Raw genomic sequence first — 16,855 nt, 5'->3', positions numbered from 1 at the left:
TTAATTTTCATTCATATAAACGTGGATTTATTTCATTACTATTAGGCTTAAGATGGCCGAAAGTAAACATATTTCTTCCCGGATTCTATATTTGATAGAAGAAAAAATGATATTCTGCCTTCTCTCTTCCAATTCACGTGGCAATTAATCTATTTATAAAACTCAACTATAAATTTGTAAATACAAGGTCTTCTATGAAAATTGCTTATAAAAATATTTTCGATTTCAATATGCACGTAAAAGTAAATAATTACATTTCTTATTAATATTCATTGACTTTTTATATAAGAGTATTTAGTTTAATTATATCCTATAAAGGTTTTTATTATATATAGTTCAATTGATCTATGGGCCTCAGTGTGAACATACAAAAAAAATACACGTGGAATTATAAATCTCTGATTTTTAAAGCTTGTAATATTTAACGATAAGTATTTAAGCGTAATCTACAATCTTAACCTCGCTTAAATTTTACTAATTTTGAAAGATGCTAAAGTTTTCCTTTCAATTGGATATTTTCCACTTAAATGACGACTTAACGTAAGCACAAAATTCAATCCAAAATTGTTGTATCAATGAATTTTCGAGCAAAATACTTAAAAGCCCTCAAAGATCTCAATCTAAGCAGCTCCGAGTTTGTAAAATAAACTATTCAAACTCACAATATCGGATAAGGGGAAATCTGTTCAATGGGATCCTGTCTCTATGGCGACACATCCTGGGATCTCTTGTTATTGAAAAATATACCTGCGGGCTAAGCGAGTGGAAAATTTTATTATCAACGCGAAGAATTGAATGTTGCGGAGACTATATCATATTTAATAATATGATTTATAAAGTAGGTAAATGTTGCGAAATTTTTGATAGACAGATATTAGAGCGACTCATGGCAATGTGTAATATCTTTTCAGAATCCCTATTAAATGCACCAAAACTTGTGATACATGGTCACTTTTCTGTTGAGTAATTTTTTTACAGTGAGGTCCGAAGTAAACAAAAAGTTATGATTTGAAAAAAAAATTATATTGTATAACTTAATATTATCTTTAATACACTCAATAAACAACTATAAATAGTATGTCTAACGCAAGAACTTATCAGTACCAATCTAGTGGATATTCTGAAAAAGATACAGGTGTAGATTTTTTCGAATTTTAATAAGAATTAGTAAAAAAAAGTCAATTTTCTTATAAAAACGCAAAATAAATTATAACTCTGCAGGGGTTGAGCTTAGAAGACCTCATAGAACAATTTTTTGCTGCTGATGACCTCATCTATCCCCTATTTCTTTCTAACTTTCTATATCCGCATAGCTCGTACGGTAAACGGAACAACGCCCAAAAAACTAAACGAAACGGCATGCCTTACAGCTATTATAAAACGTAATTTATTTAATAAAATCAAATCTTCATAATATTTTGGTAAATGCGGCAACGTAACGACTAATTTTTGTGTGGGTCACCGATATGGGATATGATTAAATAATTTGAAACAAGCCTATATACTAATATAATTATTACTAATATAAACTTAAATATCTAGAAATGACACCAATGTAGTTTAACGGCGGGGTTCAAATCCTGAAATGACCACTGAGGCCAAGACTTAAAGGTTTAAGCGCTACGGGATCAAAAACTCTAAACGATCGCAATGGCTACAATTCCAGCCTCAACGCCGTCTTCTTCAAAATCTCCAGTAAACAAACCAACAACAGTTATACATTTAATCAGCCAACGCAAATCCTTACTTAGAATGTCAAAACAATTGTGATTTTTCATTTTTCCATCGGATTGAAATAGAAAACAATCATCGAATGAAGCCGTAAGCCAAGTGGCAGTGAGGGAAAGAAACAAATTATCTCCAACCGGCTAATTGTCGACGGATCAAAGAGCGAGCTAGGTAAATCCGACCGTTATTTTATTTTTTTTTTGTTTTTCAGGAGGCGGTGGGTGGGACTTGCCGCGGGCGCTGTTCGCAATTATTGTTATTACAAAGAGATTGCCGCTGAGCCGGCTCACAGCTCGTGGAATTTTTCAGAGAACTCATTCCAACAACTCGGGTATAAAAACATCTGACTTATCCGAATTTCAAAAAAATCTCCGTTCCATTTCTCTATAAGAAGCAGACAAAAGACAATTAAACTGTTTGTCACCGAACCATTATTCTGAGAATTTAAAACTCAAGTTAATATTACTTGAAGAATGAATTAGATTTACTTAATTAAGGTAAAAGCAAATTGTCAAACGAATGTAGGGTACACAGAAATGACTCATCTATCTTAATATATATGAATTACGCGTCACGTTGTTTGTCCGCTATGGACTCCTGAACTACCGAACCGATATCAATCAAATTTACACACCGTGTGCAGTTTGATCTAACTTAAAAGATAGGATAGCTTACATCTTAATTTATACCCGAAATATTATTTTATTGAAAATTATTTGTTTATTATTTGAGACAATTCTAATAGGTGGCGCTGTGTTGAAAGTACCAACGTTTCACATAAGCTATAATTTAAAGGCATATCCACCAAAAAAGCATGGTGTTCCCCATGACTGGTGTTCATCTACTGTTACCCTTCAATAGTTTCCTACAATGTAATATAACAAAAAACTTAGACACTGCAACGCTTGGCCGAGTCTGCTAGTATATATATAAAAATGTTATGTTGGTTTGTGTACGCTTCAAAAACTCAAAAAGTTCTGCACCGGTCGAGCTGAAATTTTAGCATTATATATACCCGCATCAAGGATTGTTTTTATCTATTTTTTTTGTTTTTTTTATTTTATTTCCACAAGTATTGCAAAATTAAACTTATATGAAATGTTTCTCATTTCTCAACTATTCAATCACAATGTGCCACTGCGTAGCGTGGCGGGCTACAGCTAGTTCATTATAATTTCAGGAATGAGCCTTCTATATTAAACTACCGTAAGCTAAAAATTTTCATCATCAAGCAGGTAAAGACATCTATTAGAATTAAAACTTACCAATGAAGACAAATATCTGATGATGGGCGTAGCGCAGTAGCATCGATATGGAGACAGTCTAAAACAAGACATTATAATTGTAGCATCATTACAAATACAATCAAGACTGTTTCACATAGGATTTTTTTAATGTAATAGAAGGCAAACAGGCAGGAGTCTCATCTGATGTTAAGTGATACCGCCCTTACACACTCGCACACTGTCACACACTGTGAGAAGACTCGCAAGTGCGTTGCCGGTGTTATAAGAAATGGTACGCTCTTTTCTTGAAGGACCCTAAGTCGAATTGGTTCGGAAATACTTCAGCGGGCAGCTGGTTCCACATAGTGGTGGTGGTGGACCACGCACACTGTTAAGCACGCGAAACGTCGGTAAAATTTAAAATTATGTCAAATAATTGTAAATTTATAATAATACATAACTTTAATCCGGTTAAAAAGTGTTTTCTTTAAGTGCTCGTTCAGACACGGCGGGAACCGCGCGATTTCAGAATCGCATAGAAATCGCGCGGGTCTTATTTGTATGAGTTATTAAGTAATCGTTCAGACATACCCGCGCGGTTAATCAAACCGCACGGTTTCCGCAACCCAACCGCCAGAAAATAGAATCGCGATACTCCCGCGCGTTTCTATTACTATGGAGTCTTTACTTCGCGTTCATTAGCATTGCGGGCACCGCGCGATTAACACGTCATAACAAGAGCACCGTGAGCTCGCTATCGCTTCGACACTGAGTTATTTATTGATGAAATGGAGAGTTTTTCTTCTGGTAACACGCTTACCCTCATATGTGTTTCAGAGCTTGAAATATCTTCTCTGATTAGTTCAATGAGTTCATCAAAAGATTTTATTGACATTCTCAAATAGTCAAAACATTTTCTCTCAAACATTCTTAAATTGGGATATAGTGTTACAAATTTACCATGTGTCAGTCGATCCTCTCTCAATCTGCCTTTTCTTTATTTTCTGTATCAACCACAGACACGTTAGTTACTCTTCGACTTCCATCTTGAAACTGATCGCTAACTAACCGCCAATGTTTAAACAGTCGACATTTTTGCGGTTCAAACCGCACGATCTGACAATCGCGCGGTTCCCGCCGTGTCTGAACGAGCACTAAATGTGTAAAGGTTATGTTAATAAAAGACAATGCTATGAAAAACGTATTTTGTCACGATGTTATAGGTGTCATTCATTCACTCACATTTGTCATTCATTCACATTCCCTTAGAATATCTTGGTTATTTTACAATTCCTAATGACCACCAATAAGATCTAAGTTGGGGAGTAAAAACTATTAGTTTCGCTCGGACTGTATAAGTGCACAAGGGAGAAGTGTATCACTTAAATCGATTCAATCTGCACTAAGCGTTTCATTAATGAAATTCAATCGCGGGGGGGCAAATGATGTGGCACTAAGATTGATCACGATGTCCCTACCTGGGGGATGTTTAGAATTCGCACATCATTAGTGAAAAATATTCATTTTTATACAATTTATTAATTACTAGCTGACCCGGCAAACGTTGTTGTGCCATGTATATTATTTCTAGGAAACATTAGGGGTAGACTACCCTTAACATTTAGAGGGATGAAAAATAAATGTTGTCCAATTCTCAGACATACCCAATATGCACACAAAGTTTCATGAGAATCTGTCGAGCCGTTTCGGAGTAGTTTAACCACAAACACCGCGACACGAGAATTTTATATATATTTAGATGTATTCCATCTTTGGCTATATTTATTATAATTATTTTTTGATATATATAATTTAAGTTAGCTGTAGTATTACGAAATAAATAAATACAACAATATAATACAAATCCTTCTAGTAGTTACGTGAGTTTCCAAACACCTAATCATCTTAACTTTCTCGTTTATTATACACCCTATGGGCAGTGGTAGTGTATTTTAATGTATCCGTCCCCACATCAATCAATTTAAGGACCGTTTGTTCTTGAAATGTTTGCCTTCTGCCGAATTCTTATTAATAAGCTATCAATTTAAGAGCAGTGTTAGACTAGGGACATCAAGGGTCCATTCTCATCCCTGAGATCGTAGGTTCGAACCTTGGTCGGTATGATGAAGGAAACGCTCGTGAAAAAACCAGCGTGACCGAAAAAGGTCAACGACGTGTGTCAAGCCCATTAATATTTGCTCGAACGGTGAAGAACATGGTGAGGAAACCGACATGTCTTAAACCCAAAAAGTCGACGTCGTGTGGCAGGCACTGGAGGCTGATCACCTACTATCCTATTAGAAAAACAAATAATCATGAAACATGCAGATATCTGAGATACCAAATATAGCAGCGCGCTTTATACATGAATTTAAAGTCCCTGAAATTCATGGCACCGTAGTCAATCAAATCAAAATACGTTTATTCAGTTTAGATGCGTCTTAGCGCATGCTTATGAATGTCAAAAACGTTTACAAAATCCGCGAAAGAGCAAGACTATGCCATCTTAGTTTTCTTACACATAATGATATATGTTTAAAAGTAACTATAAAAATACACTGTTCACATTCTTCATCATAAACACGGAGTAGGTACTATGTAATGATAGCTTTTTTACCTATTGAGTAATGAAACAGTTAAAAGACAAATGATAATATAGTTAAAAAAAATCTGCCCCGTAATAAGCCGCTCATTATATTATTTGTTGGTACATAAATCTTTATTCATATTTTAAAACCGCTCGGATTCGCATCTATGGACAAAGAATGCTTTTCTAACCGACTTAAGAAACGAAAGAGTATGTTATCAATTCGACGTGTATAAAAATACAGAACATTGGGCGTGTACTAACAACAACAACAACTATGTAAGAGAATTAAAAATTAAACTAGACTCATTAAACTAAACTCAAGAATTTTTTAATATTGATCTGTTCCCAAAATTTCTTGAAATCCCATATAATTTAGTTTTGAAATTTGTAGACCAACATATACTTAGGAAAGTACCACACGCTGTTGAAAACCTAAATCATACTCATATAAAAATTAATCCTCGTAGATATCGTCTACATAAACAAATCATGAATTTATTAACAATAATTTTATTTTCTATCATGCAACGCGGGTTAATCTAATGAAACGAAAATACCCTAACGATAATTAGAATTCATTACGCGGACATCGTTACATATAATCTAGTTCAAAACGAGATTATACTAATTCCATTATTAGGTAACATGGCCCCGAGACTAAAACCGCCACGCTAAGCGCACAAAATGAAAATTTCAATGCAATCAAATTAATAGCCAATACTAATAAAATTTTACATAAATCCAACTGTTATTTTGATTTATGCTTTATACATATAGTGTAACTAGATCTCTTTATAGGGTATTTAATTTACTGTTCATATTTCATTACACACCGGCGCCGGCGACTGAAATTGGTACTACCGTCGCCATTTTGAAATGTCAGAAATGTTTATTCATTATTTTACAATTAAGTATTTCCCAGGTAAAAAGTTTTTGAGTTCATAGCGTTCTTTCCGAGACATTGATGGCTGTTATTCCTAATAAATGTTTCTTTAATTCGCTTACATACTTAGTATATATTACTTTATCAGTTTCTACCTTCCTATCCATATATCAAGGAAGCATACTGAAACCAAGTTAACAATGCGCACAATATCTTCTGTTTAATGTTTTTCTTTGCGTATTAATAAATATTTAACTCTTTAAGACTTCATGTAATATGCATAAAATTCTTCAATATTCAACATCTTATTTCAAACTAGCAACTCTAAGGAACTTCTATCGGATAACAAAGGCATCGACAGGTGCATGCGAAACAGGAGACTGACAACGTTTGACAATTGATTAATACAATTTCCGTGCATCGTGACAGTTGTATATGGGATTAGTGGGCTGCATCGGTGCTGGAATATTCTGCACGCTATTTTGACGCAATAGAATCAGTGCGAATATTCATCTTTAAAAAATGTGCATTGCAAATTTTATGCAGCTAGTAACTTATAGTATACTAGCAGACCGGCCAAGCGTTGCTGTGGCTAAGGTATTTGTTATATTACATAGTATAACTATTCAAGGGAAACGATAGGAGAACACCAGTCATGGGGACCACCATTCTTTTTTGGTGGTTATGTCATTAAATTGTAGCTTATGTGAAACGTTGGTACTTTCAACACAGCGCCATCTGTTAGAATTGTGACTATCAAAATATAATAAACAAATTTTTGCAATAAAATAATATTGCGGGTATAAATTGAGAGGTAATAATCTATCCTATCTTTTAAGTTGGATCAAACTACACACGGTGTGCAAATTTGATTGATATCGGTTCGGTAGTTTGGGAGTCCATAGCGGACAAACAACGTGACACGTAATTTATATATATTAAGATAAAACTAGTTTTAATTTAATGGTAACGGTGAAAAAGGAATTGTTCGTCAACGAAACTTGGAGAGAAATTAAATGATATTACAAAAAATAAGAAAATAAAATGGAACAAGATAGGGTACATAATAAAACGACTGGACAAAATAAATACATATTAGAATGGTAAAGAGAAGGCGACAAGAAATGGGAACGTGGAATAAAAAGATGGGCAGATAAATATCTAAGTACTAAACAATTTTTTTTTTCAATTTTATAAATATCTTTCCAGTTTTTCTCTCCATAAAAACCTTCCTTTTTCTTTTAAGGAATAAATAAAAAAATATTCTAAGTAATCCAGCCGTCTTCGAGTTTTGCGCTTAGCAACATATTTTGCGATTCATTTTTAATTATAATAAGTGTTAATAAAGTGAAAAATGTGAACAAATTTGTATTTGGAAATAATATAAAAAAATTAAAATACTCTACCGATTCTGTTTTTTTTGTTGCTTTTAGCTTTCAAAAGTACTATAAAGTTAGGTATCTCCTAAATGATTGTAGACTAAACTCATTTACATAACAAAATGTGTGCACTATATAGGTAACCTCTGAGACTTACAAAGTGCGTATAGTCTCAACTAAAACTTCGATTGTACGCAATTTTTACGAGCGCGCACTCTATACAGTTTTGTTTAACACAGCCGAGTGTAGAGTATAAAGCCGGAATTTGGAACCGTAATAAACTCTGAAAGGGCTGTAAAAGTGCAATAACTGTAACTTGGGGAGAGCTGATTTTAGTGGCGAGGGACCCGCCTTACGTTACCTATTAATTGATCTATAATGCCCCCGATCATAACTCTTACGGAGTATGCCACTTCACGACATTCGCACGTCATCATAAAAGCTTTAAGGCTTTCTTTAGGATTATGAACTTATGTTTTTATTAAACAATGTAAAATTCAGTTCATATTAGGTTTACGCTTTTAGGACGTCTCATAAACCTATTTCCTATATCTATATCCAATCGTTATTACTACGAGTAGTAGGTAAGAAAAAATGACGAACATAAAAAATCTTGGAACCAAAATAATGACAAAATTAAAAATAAATCCCTCTCTTTCATTAGTCTCAATGATTAGTTTTCAAAGATCTTTAACAAGAAAGTATTCTACGAATTTTAACTAAAAATAAGTTATAAGCATTTGTTACGAGATCAACATAACCGTATAATTAGTATATATAGTAATTATAAAAACAATACTATTGTAGAACTAAAAAATGTTGTTTTACCATCTATCGGCAAAAGAGAAAAATTATTGTAAATATATAAAACATTAGGGTTCTTAATTTCTTTCTGTAATTCAAGAAGTGCAAAGTGTAGTTTTTACCGTGTTTAAATACCTAAACGTTAGATGGCGTTAAAATAGAGTTCTCCATGGTAAAACGCCATCTAGCCTTTCGATTAAAATAGTCTAAATATACGAAACAGTTTTATAAAATACAATTAAATAGAACTTTTGGCATAATTTTTAATATTAAAAATCAATTTTAAGTCTACTTACTGATTAATTTAAAAAACATCCGTCTATCTAGGCAGAAGGCAATTCCTTTTTCGTGTTTAAGAAATTGAGCACTAGATGGCGTTGTATAATTTATTTATTTTTAATTTAGGTGCAAATATAGGGAAATAACCTATGAGGTTTGCCATGGCAAGACGCCGAATTTTGGTCTATTTGTTTAAAGACCCAAGATTTTATTGATAATCAAAACTAGGTAACGCAAAATAGTTTCAATCCACGCCATCTGTTTTCTATAAAAGTATCATATTACTATTTTTCTGACTACAAAGAAGCGGGTGTGACCTGTATGTATTATGTATATGATCTTTTTGGATATCTATATATGTGATTTAAGCTTCCAAGGTACGCTAAATTTTTTACATGTATGTTCACAAATTTCTCGGAAACTCAGTTATATCGGTAACTTCAACACAAAATTTCAGTAGTTCTTGGAGATGTTATTTGACAGATATTTGAAATATGTTAATTTTATTAGTATACATTTCATTGAAAATAGTTTTCTACGATTTGAATACTTACGAATACAAGCATGATGAAGAAGGCAGCTATGTATGAACTACGCGCAGTTAGCATCGACACGAAGCGATAATGCTCACCGGTGATCACGTTCCTATAATATTTTTTTATTGAGTTAAAAAAAATGCGTGCCTACAAAGTACACATGTCAGAAGTGAAACTTCTTTGGTAAACTAATTTTTAAGTCTTGTTTATATTTACATAAATCTAAAACTTTAGATTTTCGAGACTTAGAGAGAGGGAAAAAGAAAGGTATGTTAGGAATTTAATTAATTTAATTGTGATTAAAATATTAGATGTCGAAAATTAATATAAATTATTAATTTTATTTTAAAAATAGAATTTCTATAAGGTAATTCACCCTTCTCACTCTCTCAATCGCTCTCTCCCTTTTCGTCGACAAAAACGCTGCACATTTTCGTGACTTAAAAATTTACCCTCATGCACCTAAAGAAGTTTCACTTCAAAAATTGGTTGTCTGTAAAGTCGGTTAACGGACGATAATTTTACATGATAACGTCATACGTACATGTCGATGTAAAATTGCACTTTTATGAATTGAATTATTTATTATTATTTTGTATAATACAAAGAAGGGGTTCATTTAAAATTTTAGGTCGGACGCACTAGCCGTTGGAGTAGAAAGACATAAATGCGTCACAAGCTAAGCGCACGCAAGTCATGTTTTTTTATAAGACGTCACGTCAAAAAACAGTTCTTCAAAGTAACACAACTTTAAAGAACACTAAACCCTCAGAGGTAAAGTAAGACTACGACATTGTTTCATTGTAATTATTAGTGTAGCTTCTTAAACGGATAGAATTTTACATTATCACTAGAGAAGTTTAATTTTTCTGTAGTACTAATAGGTATAATCAATCATATTACTTAAGCCAGTATTCTAGAACGTGATACAAAATTCTAATTAATAGTTGTCAAACTATTAATTTTGTATGAAATTTGACATATTTTACAGCACTCTAGACGAGATTGAGACTTGCGACGAATTAGAATATGGAAATAAGTACTACATAAAAAATTAAACTTCGTGAATAAAAAAGTAATATGATTGTCACAGACACGTGTTCTTTCTAGGACTAGAGATCCTATTGACGAATTATGATGAAACGGTCTACCTTTTTTGTCTTACACACTCACTTCTAGTTATTAATTTATTTTACGTAGATGACTAAGACACTTAATAAGGAAACACTCAAATCATACCAAAATCTAAGCAATTAGTTCTGCAATTTACTAATAATATTAATTTCATTAGAAACACGTGAAATTAGTTACCAATTATTTTACCCGCATGAGAGTCTTCGGAAAGAAGTTGAGGGTGTTAGATGAATTTAACTTGAAAAGTTCCGATCATAATAAATCTACTTTCTTTATTAGTCAGCGTACTTAGTTAATAAGACTCTATTAAGAAATCTCAAATATACCATACAGTTACAATTTGTAGTGATTATAAACCTACTTATTACTTGCATTAAGTCATTTTTTTTCAATAAAATGTCGTTAAAACAAACATCTTTTAGGTTTGGAAGTTTTGGCATAACTTGCATTATTAATATATTGATAATAAATTAGCTCTTAAATTATTATTCTTTTTTTTTAATAAAAAAAAAATACCTTAGATATCCTTTATTATCCTCTTGTTCTGCGAGACTCTTAATGGAGGCCATAAGCAGATCGTCATAGCCAAGAAATTCGTCCAGAATAAATCGCGAGAACGAATCTCCGAAGCATTCATCACGCTGCGGGTCTAACGTGACTATCTTCACGGGGATATTGAGCTGCACCCTTGCGCTTGGCGAGAGCCGCAGAAACCCGTACTCCAGGGAATATTCCAGAATGTAGTCATCTGTACAACAATTGGAATAGCGTTATTAACTTATATGTTTTATGCCGACATTCCGAAAACCACCATTTATAGCTTCATATCGCGATTTACTCACAATATTCCTAGCGTATTGTCAGACATGTGAAGGTTTTGAAGTATTTCTGGGATTACTGTTAAAACAAATAAACATCTGTTTTATTAATTTTATTGGTTACGCTATTGGATGGCGCGGCACGAATTATTGTTCGGAAATAATTTAAAACAAAATTATTCGTAAGTAATGTGTTTTGTGTATGTCTATAAATTGCTGTGTTTACATCTACGTGTTATATTTTTATTTGTAGTTTTTTTCACTCATGTATTTTTTTGAAGTTATACTTCTTTAGGCGCGTAATGAAAAATTGATGAGAGTGAAATTTTACGATGCGCGCGCACCGTGACACAAAATTAACAGAATGAAGTTGCCCACGGAAGATGCTACGGCATTGGACATAATTTAAAAACAACATTCGAATAATAATAGAATTTATGTTACACTTAATGTAAGAGAATAATAATAAATATTTATTTATTTAATTTTTCAAATGTAAACTAAACTTTATTGACTATAATGACTCCTTATCCAGTCTTTGATTATTTAATTGTAATTAATTATTTGCATGCAATCAAAAACTATTTTTAATAATGCCAAAGAACTATAACTTGTTACGCGCGTATATAAGTACACGCACCCTTTTTTTTACAAACCATATATGTGAAACAATTTATGGACCACAATTATAACTTGTACATATTTTTACATATCTTGTATTTGTGATGTGTCTGTCATGTTTCCTTATTGATAAATAAACTATACAAAATGACCAATCCATTCTTTCGTCACAATTTTATAACGTGTAACAATTTTAAGTACCACTACAGCTATTGAAGGAGGTCCGGATTCCATGGAAGTTGGTAATTAGACCATTAAGCTGTTAACATTTACACAGACAGTATTGTAACGAAATCACATAAACAACCGAATTGTTGGTCATTATTTTTATTTTGTTTCTATTTTTAAAAACTGTATTATTTTTTTGAGAATTTTTCGTAGCCAGAGTTATGTAACCTAACTTTAGTTAAGTTAAATATTAATATTTTAGGTATATTAGAAATGTAAACAATCAACGTACACTTGAAGCCAATATTGAGCCGTTAGTTTTTACCACACTCATAAATTGTATTTGAACATTCTCGTTTCCGAAAATGTCCAATAACATAAGTGTCATTTAGATTTATTAAACCTTAGATAAGCCAAGTTAGTTTTTGTTAGCGTCGCAACTCCTCTTCCCCTAATTTTCTGTTAGTTATAAGCTCATATTTTAAACCATTAAAGTCAGTTGTTACCCAGCTTCAAACAAAGAGTTTTATTTAAACATCTCCACACAACTACCGCCACCGAACTTTATCCCAGCTAATATTACATTAAAATAAATACCAACGCGATCAACTTGTGAAAATGCAAACACCGTTGTTATATTAGTTACTAAAACATCAAAGTTTGAGGAATAATTATTGCAATATCAATGTAAAGAGTGCAATAAAATAATTGTTTTCCTCAATCATGAAAAAGAATGAATCCTAACCCGATTCTGATCGCATCAAATTAACTTTTTGAATTCTACGCAAATTAAGGTATTCTACTGTAAGAACCACCCACTTACAAAGTAGATTAACGCAAAAACTGAGTATTAATTTTATTTAAGCTGATTATTAAGCGCTAACAGGATTTTCTGTTAAACAAGTTACCAAATTACTGATTCGAAATGTATACTACAAACGAAAAAACCCCATCTTATTAAGCTTCACAAAAAACAACTACTAAACAATAACAAAGATAGTTCCGTCACTTGTGTGTATTAGGAAAATTTAGAAAATTGAATCAGTTCACATTTGGATTGATTTTAGACTGACTATTGTTACGGGGCATTCCGTCCGTCTCTTTTCATAACAGCGATAACACAATGAGACAGAAAGAGACAAAACACTACTTTAATTAAAGGAGACCGATTTTGATGAATAAGTTATTGTGTCTTTTGGTCCCTAAAGACTAGCTTCTTTAGCGTTCTTTATTTTGTTAATAAAAACTGCTGAATAATTGAAATAAGTAAAGAGCAATTATTTAATATGTACCAAACTGTACAAAATCTTGCTTTATATAGACAAGGAGATGAAATGTTTCAAAAGCAAGAATTACTATTGCTATTAAGATATTTTACAATGAATAGATTCTTTATGGCCATTGTGAGGATAGCATACCCATAGGAAATTCATAAGTACTACAAAATTCATCAATGATCAATAGACAAGAACTTTATCATATTTGTCAAAGTCTTTTGAGTTAATGAAAGTGTCATTATATAAAAATTAAAATAATTTTCTACTATATAATTACCTGTAGATGAATCATTTGAAGCTGCTTCATCCACTGATTCCTGAAAATATTGTTTGTTTATGAACTTTTTAATAAAATGCCACAGATTACTTTCACAAAAAATCATCATAATTGTCAGTACCATATCAATGAGGCATGCTGCATATTTTTATATGAGAGACAGATCTTCTATTGTTCTTAAACATATGTATTGTTTTCTCGGGAAGCAAAACCATTCTGGCCTAATGCTTTAAGCATATATTTGTAAAGATAATTTAATGTAAAAGTAAACACCTATATAAATATATATATTTTTTTTATTGAAGTAATGGTTATTCACCTTGAGTTATGGATCACTTTTTAGTAAACTTTGCTCTTTTATCTTATCAATAAAAGCAAAGTCATAATTACTTTGCAATTCATTGTTTTTAGTGTTTCAATAAATATTTAAAGAATTTTTTCCATTTATTTTCCTTTCCATAATTTAAAATAGTTTAAAAACTTACATCAACTAATTTCGAATCTCTATCCATATCTTCTACTAGGCCCATAATTCCTTCCCAAATAGATGATGTTGGTTCAACTTCCGCTCCTGGTATTATTGTTGTATTTGAGTCAATATTCTCATTACGAGACGGTGTATATCCCGTTTCCAGCATTTGGGTGAGTCCCATATCATCATGTTCCTCATGTAGTCTTGTGATGTTACCATAGTCTGTGCCATCACGAATATACTCATCATCAGTGTCATCGCTTGTGGATGATTCAATGTTGATGAATCTGAAATTTCATTTAATAATAAATAATAGTAAGTATGGGTATGTACACTTAATGAAATGCAAGTCTTAGTATTATTTATATTTCTCAGGACTTAGTGATCTGTGGCCTACCAGAGGATGAATCATATCGCCTATGGACATACGGGATGTAAATCAACTTTTTTAGACTGGAGAAGCATCACAGCTACAGAATAGTTTGTAAATCATAAAGCATGAATATGAAAAAATACTACTAATTTAATACTCAGCAGAGTGTAGAGAGAAGCTTGGGGAATAATCCTGAGACAAATCATAGAGATTCTAAATAATGTAATGAAAAATGAGGGCATTGGAAAAACTAGGATGTTCTTGTCTGACGGGACCAATGCCACTTGTAATTGACAATATCTTGCCCTTTTATTTTTATATACAAGGTAACAGTTTTACATGGTAAGTGTGCAAGGATGCAGTGGCAATCAACCATTAAGGTTTATTAGTTACCATTATTCTAAATTACATATATATACAGTAGATACAAATTATATATATGCATGCTTTTTCAATATGAAAAAGCATTTAGATCTGGGAAAAGAGACAAGGTGAGTTTTCTGACCTAGTTATGGTACAAACATAAGGCATTTAAAAAACTTTTATACATGTTGTTTTAATTTAAGTTAGATAGATAGGATGTCTGTATTTAAGTACTCAAACAAAGTAGTTAAAGAAAGAGTATATAAAACTTAACATAATAATAATAATTTTAACTTCATAACAAATCTTACCTTTCAGTAGTCAACATGCTCATCATAGAATTTAATTCATCCTTGTCTTTTTTAATTTTGCGCTCCTTAGCATAGCTTTGTTCAATGGTATAATCTTGAGACGGGTTTCTCAGTATCTCTACTCTCAGAATGCCTTGTCTGGGCCAGGAATCTTTTATATGATTTAAACAAGTCGTTGGTGTTCTTGAGAAGACTATATGTATATAGGCAAGAACAAAAAATGCAACTAGTGCTTTTACTAACACTAGAAACTCAAAGAATCGTCGGACTGGTCTTGGAAATGTTCGGGCATATGCGATTGCAAATTTAAAGAATAGTGCATGAAACAATCTCTCTCTTACATTAAAAAGAGGATTTTGGTTATTATTTCTGGTACGGTTAGCTGTAGGTATTACTGGTCCCCCAGGCAGAACGTTATTTTCTGGATTTACACCTGGAGGTAGATTATTCATGACGTAATGCGGACCTGCAGCATTACTCATTTTTATAAATAATAAAAACTTCTCACTTTGTTCTTATGACACTATTAGTTAATCCACATTTTACTTTGACCTGAAAAAGACCATGTGTCATTTTTAGTATTGAAATTTATTTAACATCAAATTTGGACAACCGTGATATTGCCGAAATGTGTCAAACACATTTAAAACATTTCAACAAATAGACCGTGGTGTTTTACAATCGATCAGTATTCGACATTGACCTCAGCAAGTTTAACATAGCAAATGTGAAATTAACGTGGTGTTTTTTATTGCAAACTAAACAAAGAGCTTACGATAAAATAAAAATTTGTAATATAAATTGATACTATATCCAGATGTGATCGAAGTCCTTACAAATATCCCATAAATTACAAAAAGTAAAAGTAATCAAATATTGCACTGCTCGGATGTCAAATTAACTTTCACAGCCGACTTATATAATAAACATTGACCTTTTATTTTACTGCCTAGTATTTGGCGAAAATACTGTCTTCTACTAACAAACAATTCCACACAGATTCGATGTAGATATTGAATTTTACACAAATCACAATAAATAAAACATGACACTGTTCACTCAATTTTTTTTTATTTGTTCAGTGAGCTCTACAATTCTACATGCAATAGTCAATATGACGGGTGTCAGCCGTCAGAAGTCACTTCTAAGCACAATTGACTTTACCACAGCCATTATCCATGCTTTTACTATCCTCGCTTAATCATAGTTTGTGAGTAGAGAAGAAAAAATATCGAAGGGGAAATCACAACATAACTGTTATTATATTGTAGTATAAATCAAAATCATTATTGTATGATTAAAATGTTTTAAAAATCTTCTAAAAGGTGGCGCTAAATCGAGAAACGAAGCATGTGGTGTGTGAGTTGAGTGTTCTGGCATACGAGTGTGACTCCCGTAAACCAGAAACGTATAGGATTTTATTACATATTTTTGGAGTCACAGTTCGCGTTAAGTCTCGCTTCTGAACCACACCTGAGTGACTTTTATACTAACTTAGAATATATAGCGTTAAAATATTTAATTACAGATTTCTTTTTATTGTTCATGATTTACAATTATGTTAAAGTTTCCGAAAAACAGCATGAGGTACATGAGGGGTCATGACATTATTTTTC

At 32.3% G+C, this 16,855-nt stretch overlaps 1 protein-coding gene across 4 annotated transcripts in view; it reads right to left on the bottom strand.

Annotated features, from left to right (window-relative positions):
- LOC125057355 (membralin) overlaps window positions 1–16,327 on the bottom strand; it is a 117,633-nt gene extending 101,306 nt beyond the window's left edge. Inside the window, exons 1-7 of one of the 4 annotated variants that reach the window (XM_047661010.1) lie at window positions 16,174–16,327; window positions 15,240–15,791; window positions 14,206–14,479; window positions 13,721–13,760; window positions 11,076–11,307; window positions 9,444–9,534; window positions 2,994–3,051 (exon numbers count right to left, since the gene is read on the bottom strand). In XM_047661010.1, the coding sequence (XP_047516966.1) occupies window positions 2,994–3,051; window positions 9,444–9,534; window positions 11,076–11,307; window positions 13,721–13,760; window positions 14,206–14,479; window positions 15,240–15,721 (1,177 nt within the window). In that variant the 5' untranslated portion in view covers window positions 15,722–15,791; window positions 16,174–16,327. The other 3 variants (XM_047661033.1, XM_047661025.1, XM_047661018.1) reach the window with 3 other exon arrangements.
- Window positions 16,328–16,855: the final 528 nt, after the last annotated feature.

Source organism: Pieris napi, chromosome 2 (assembly GCF_905475465.1).
Source record: "Pieris napi chromosome 2, ilPieNapi1.2, whole genome shotgun sequence".
NCBI classification, from domain to species: Eukaryota; Metazoa; Arthropoda; class Insecta; order Lepidoptera; family Pieridae; genus Pieris; species Pieris napi.
The sequence above is the reverse complement of the archived record's forward strand: the minus strand, read 5'-3'. Positions and strand labels throughout refer to the sequence as shown.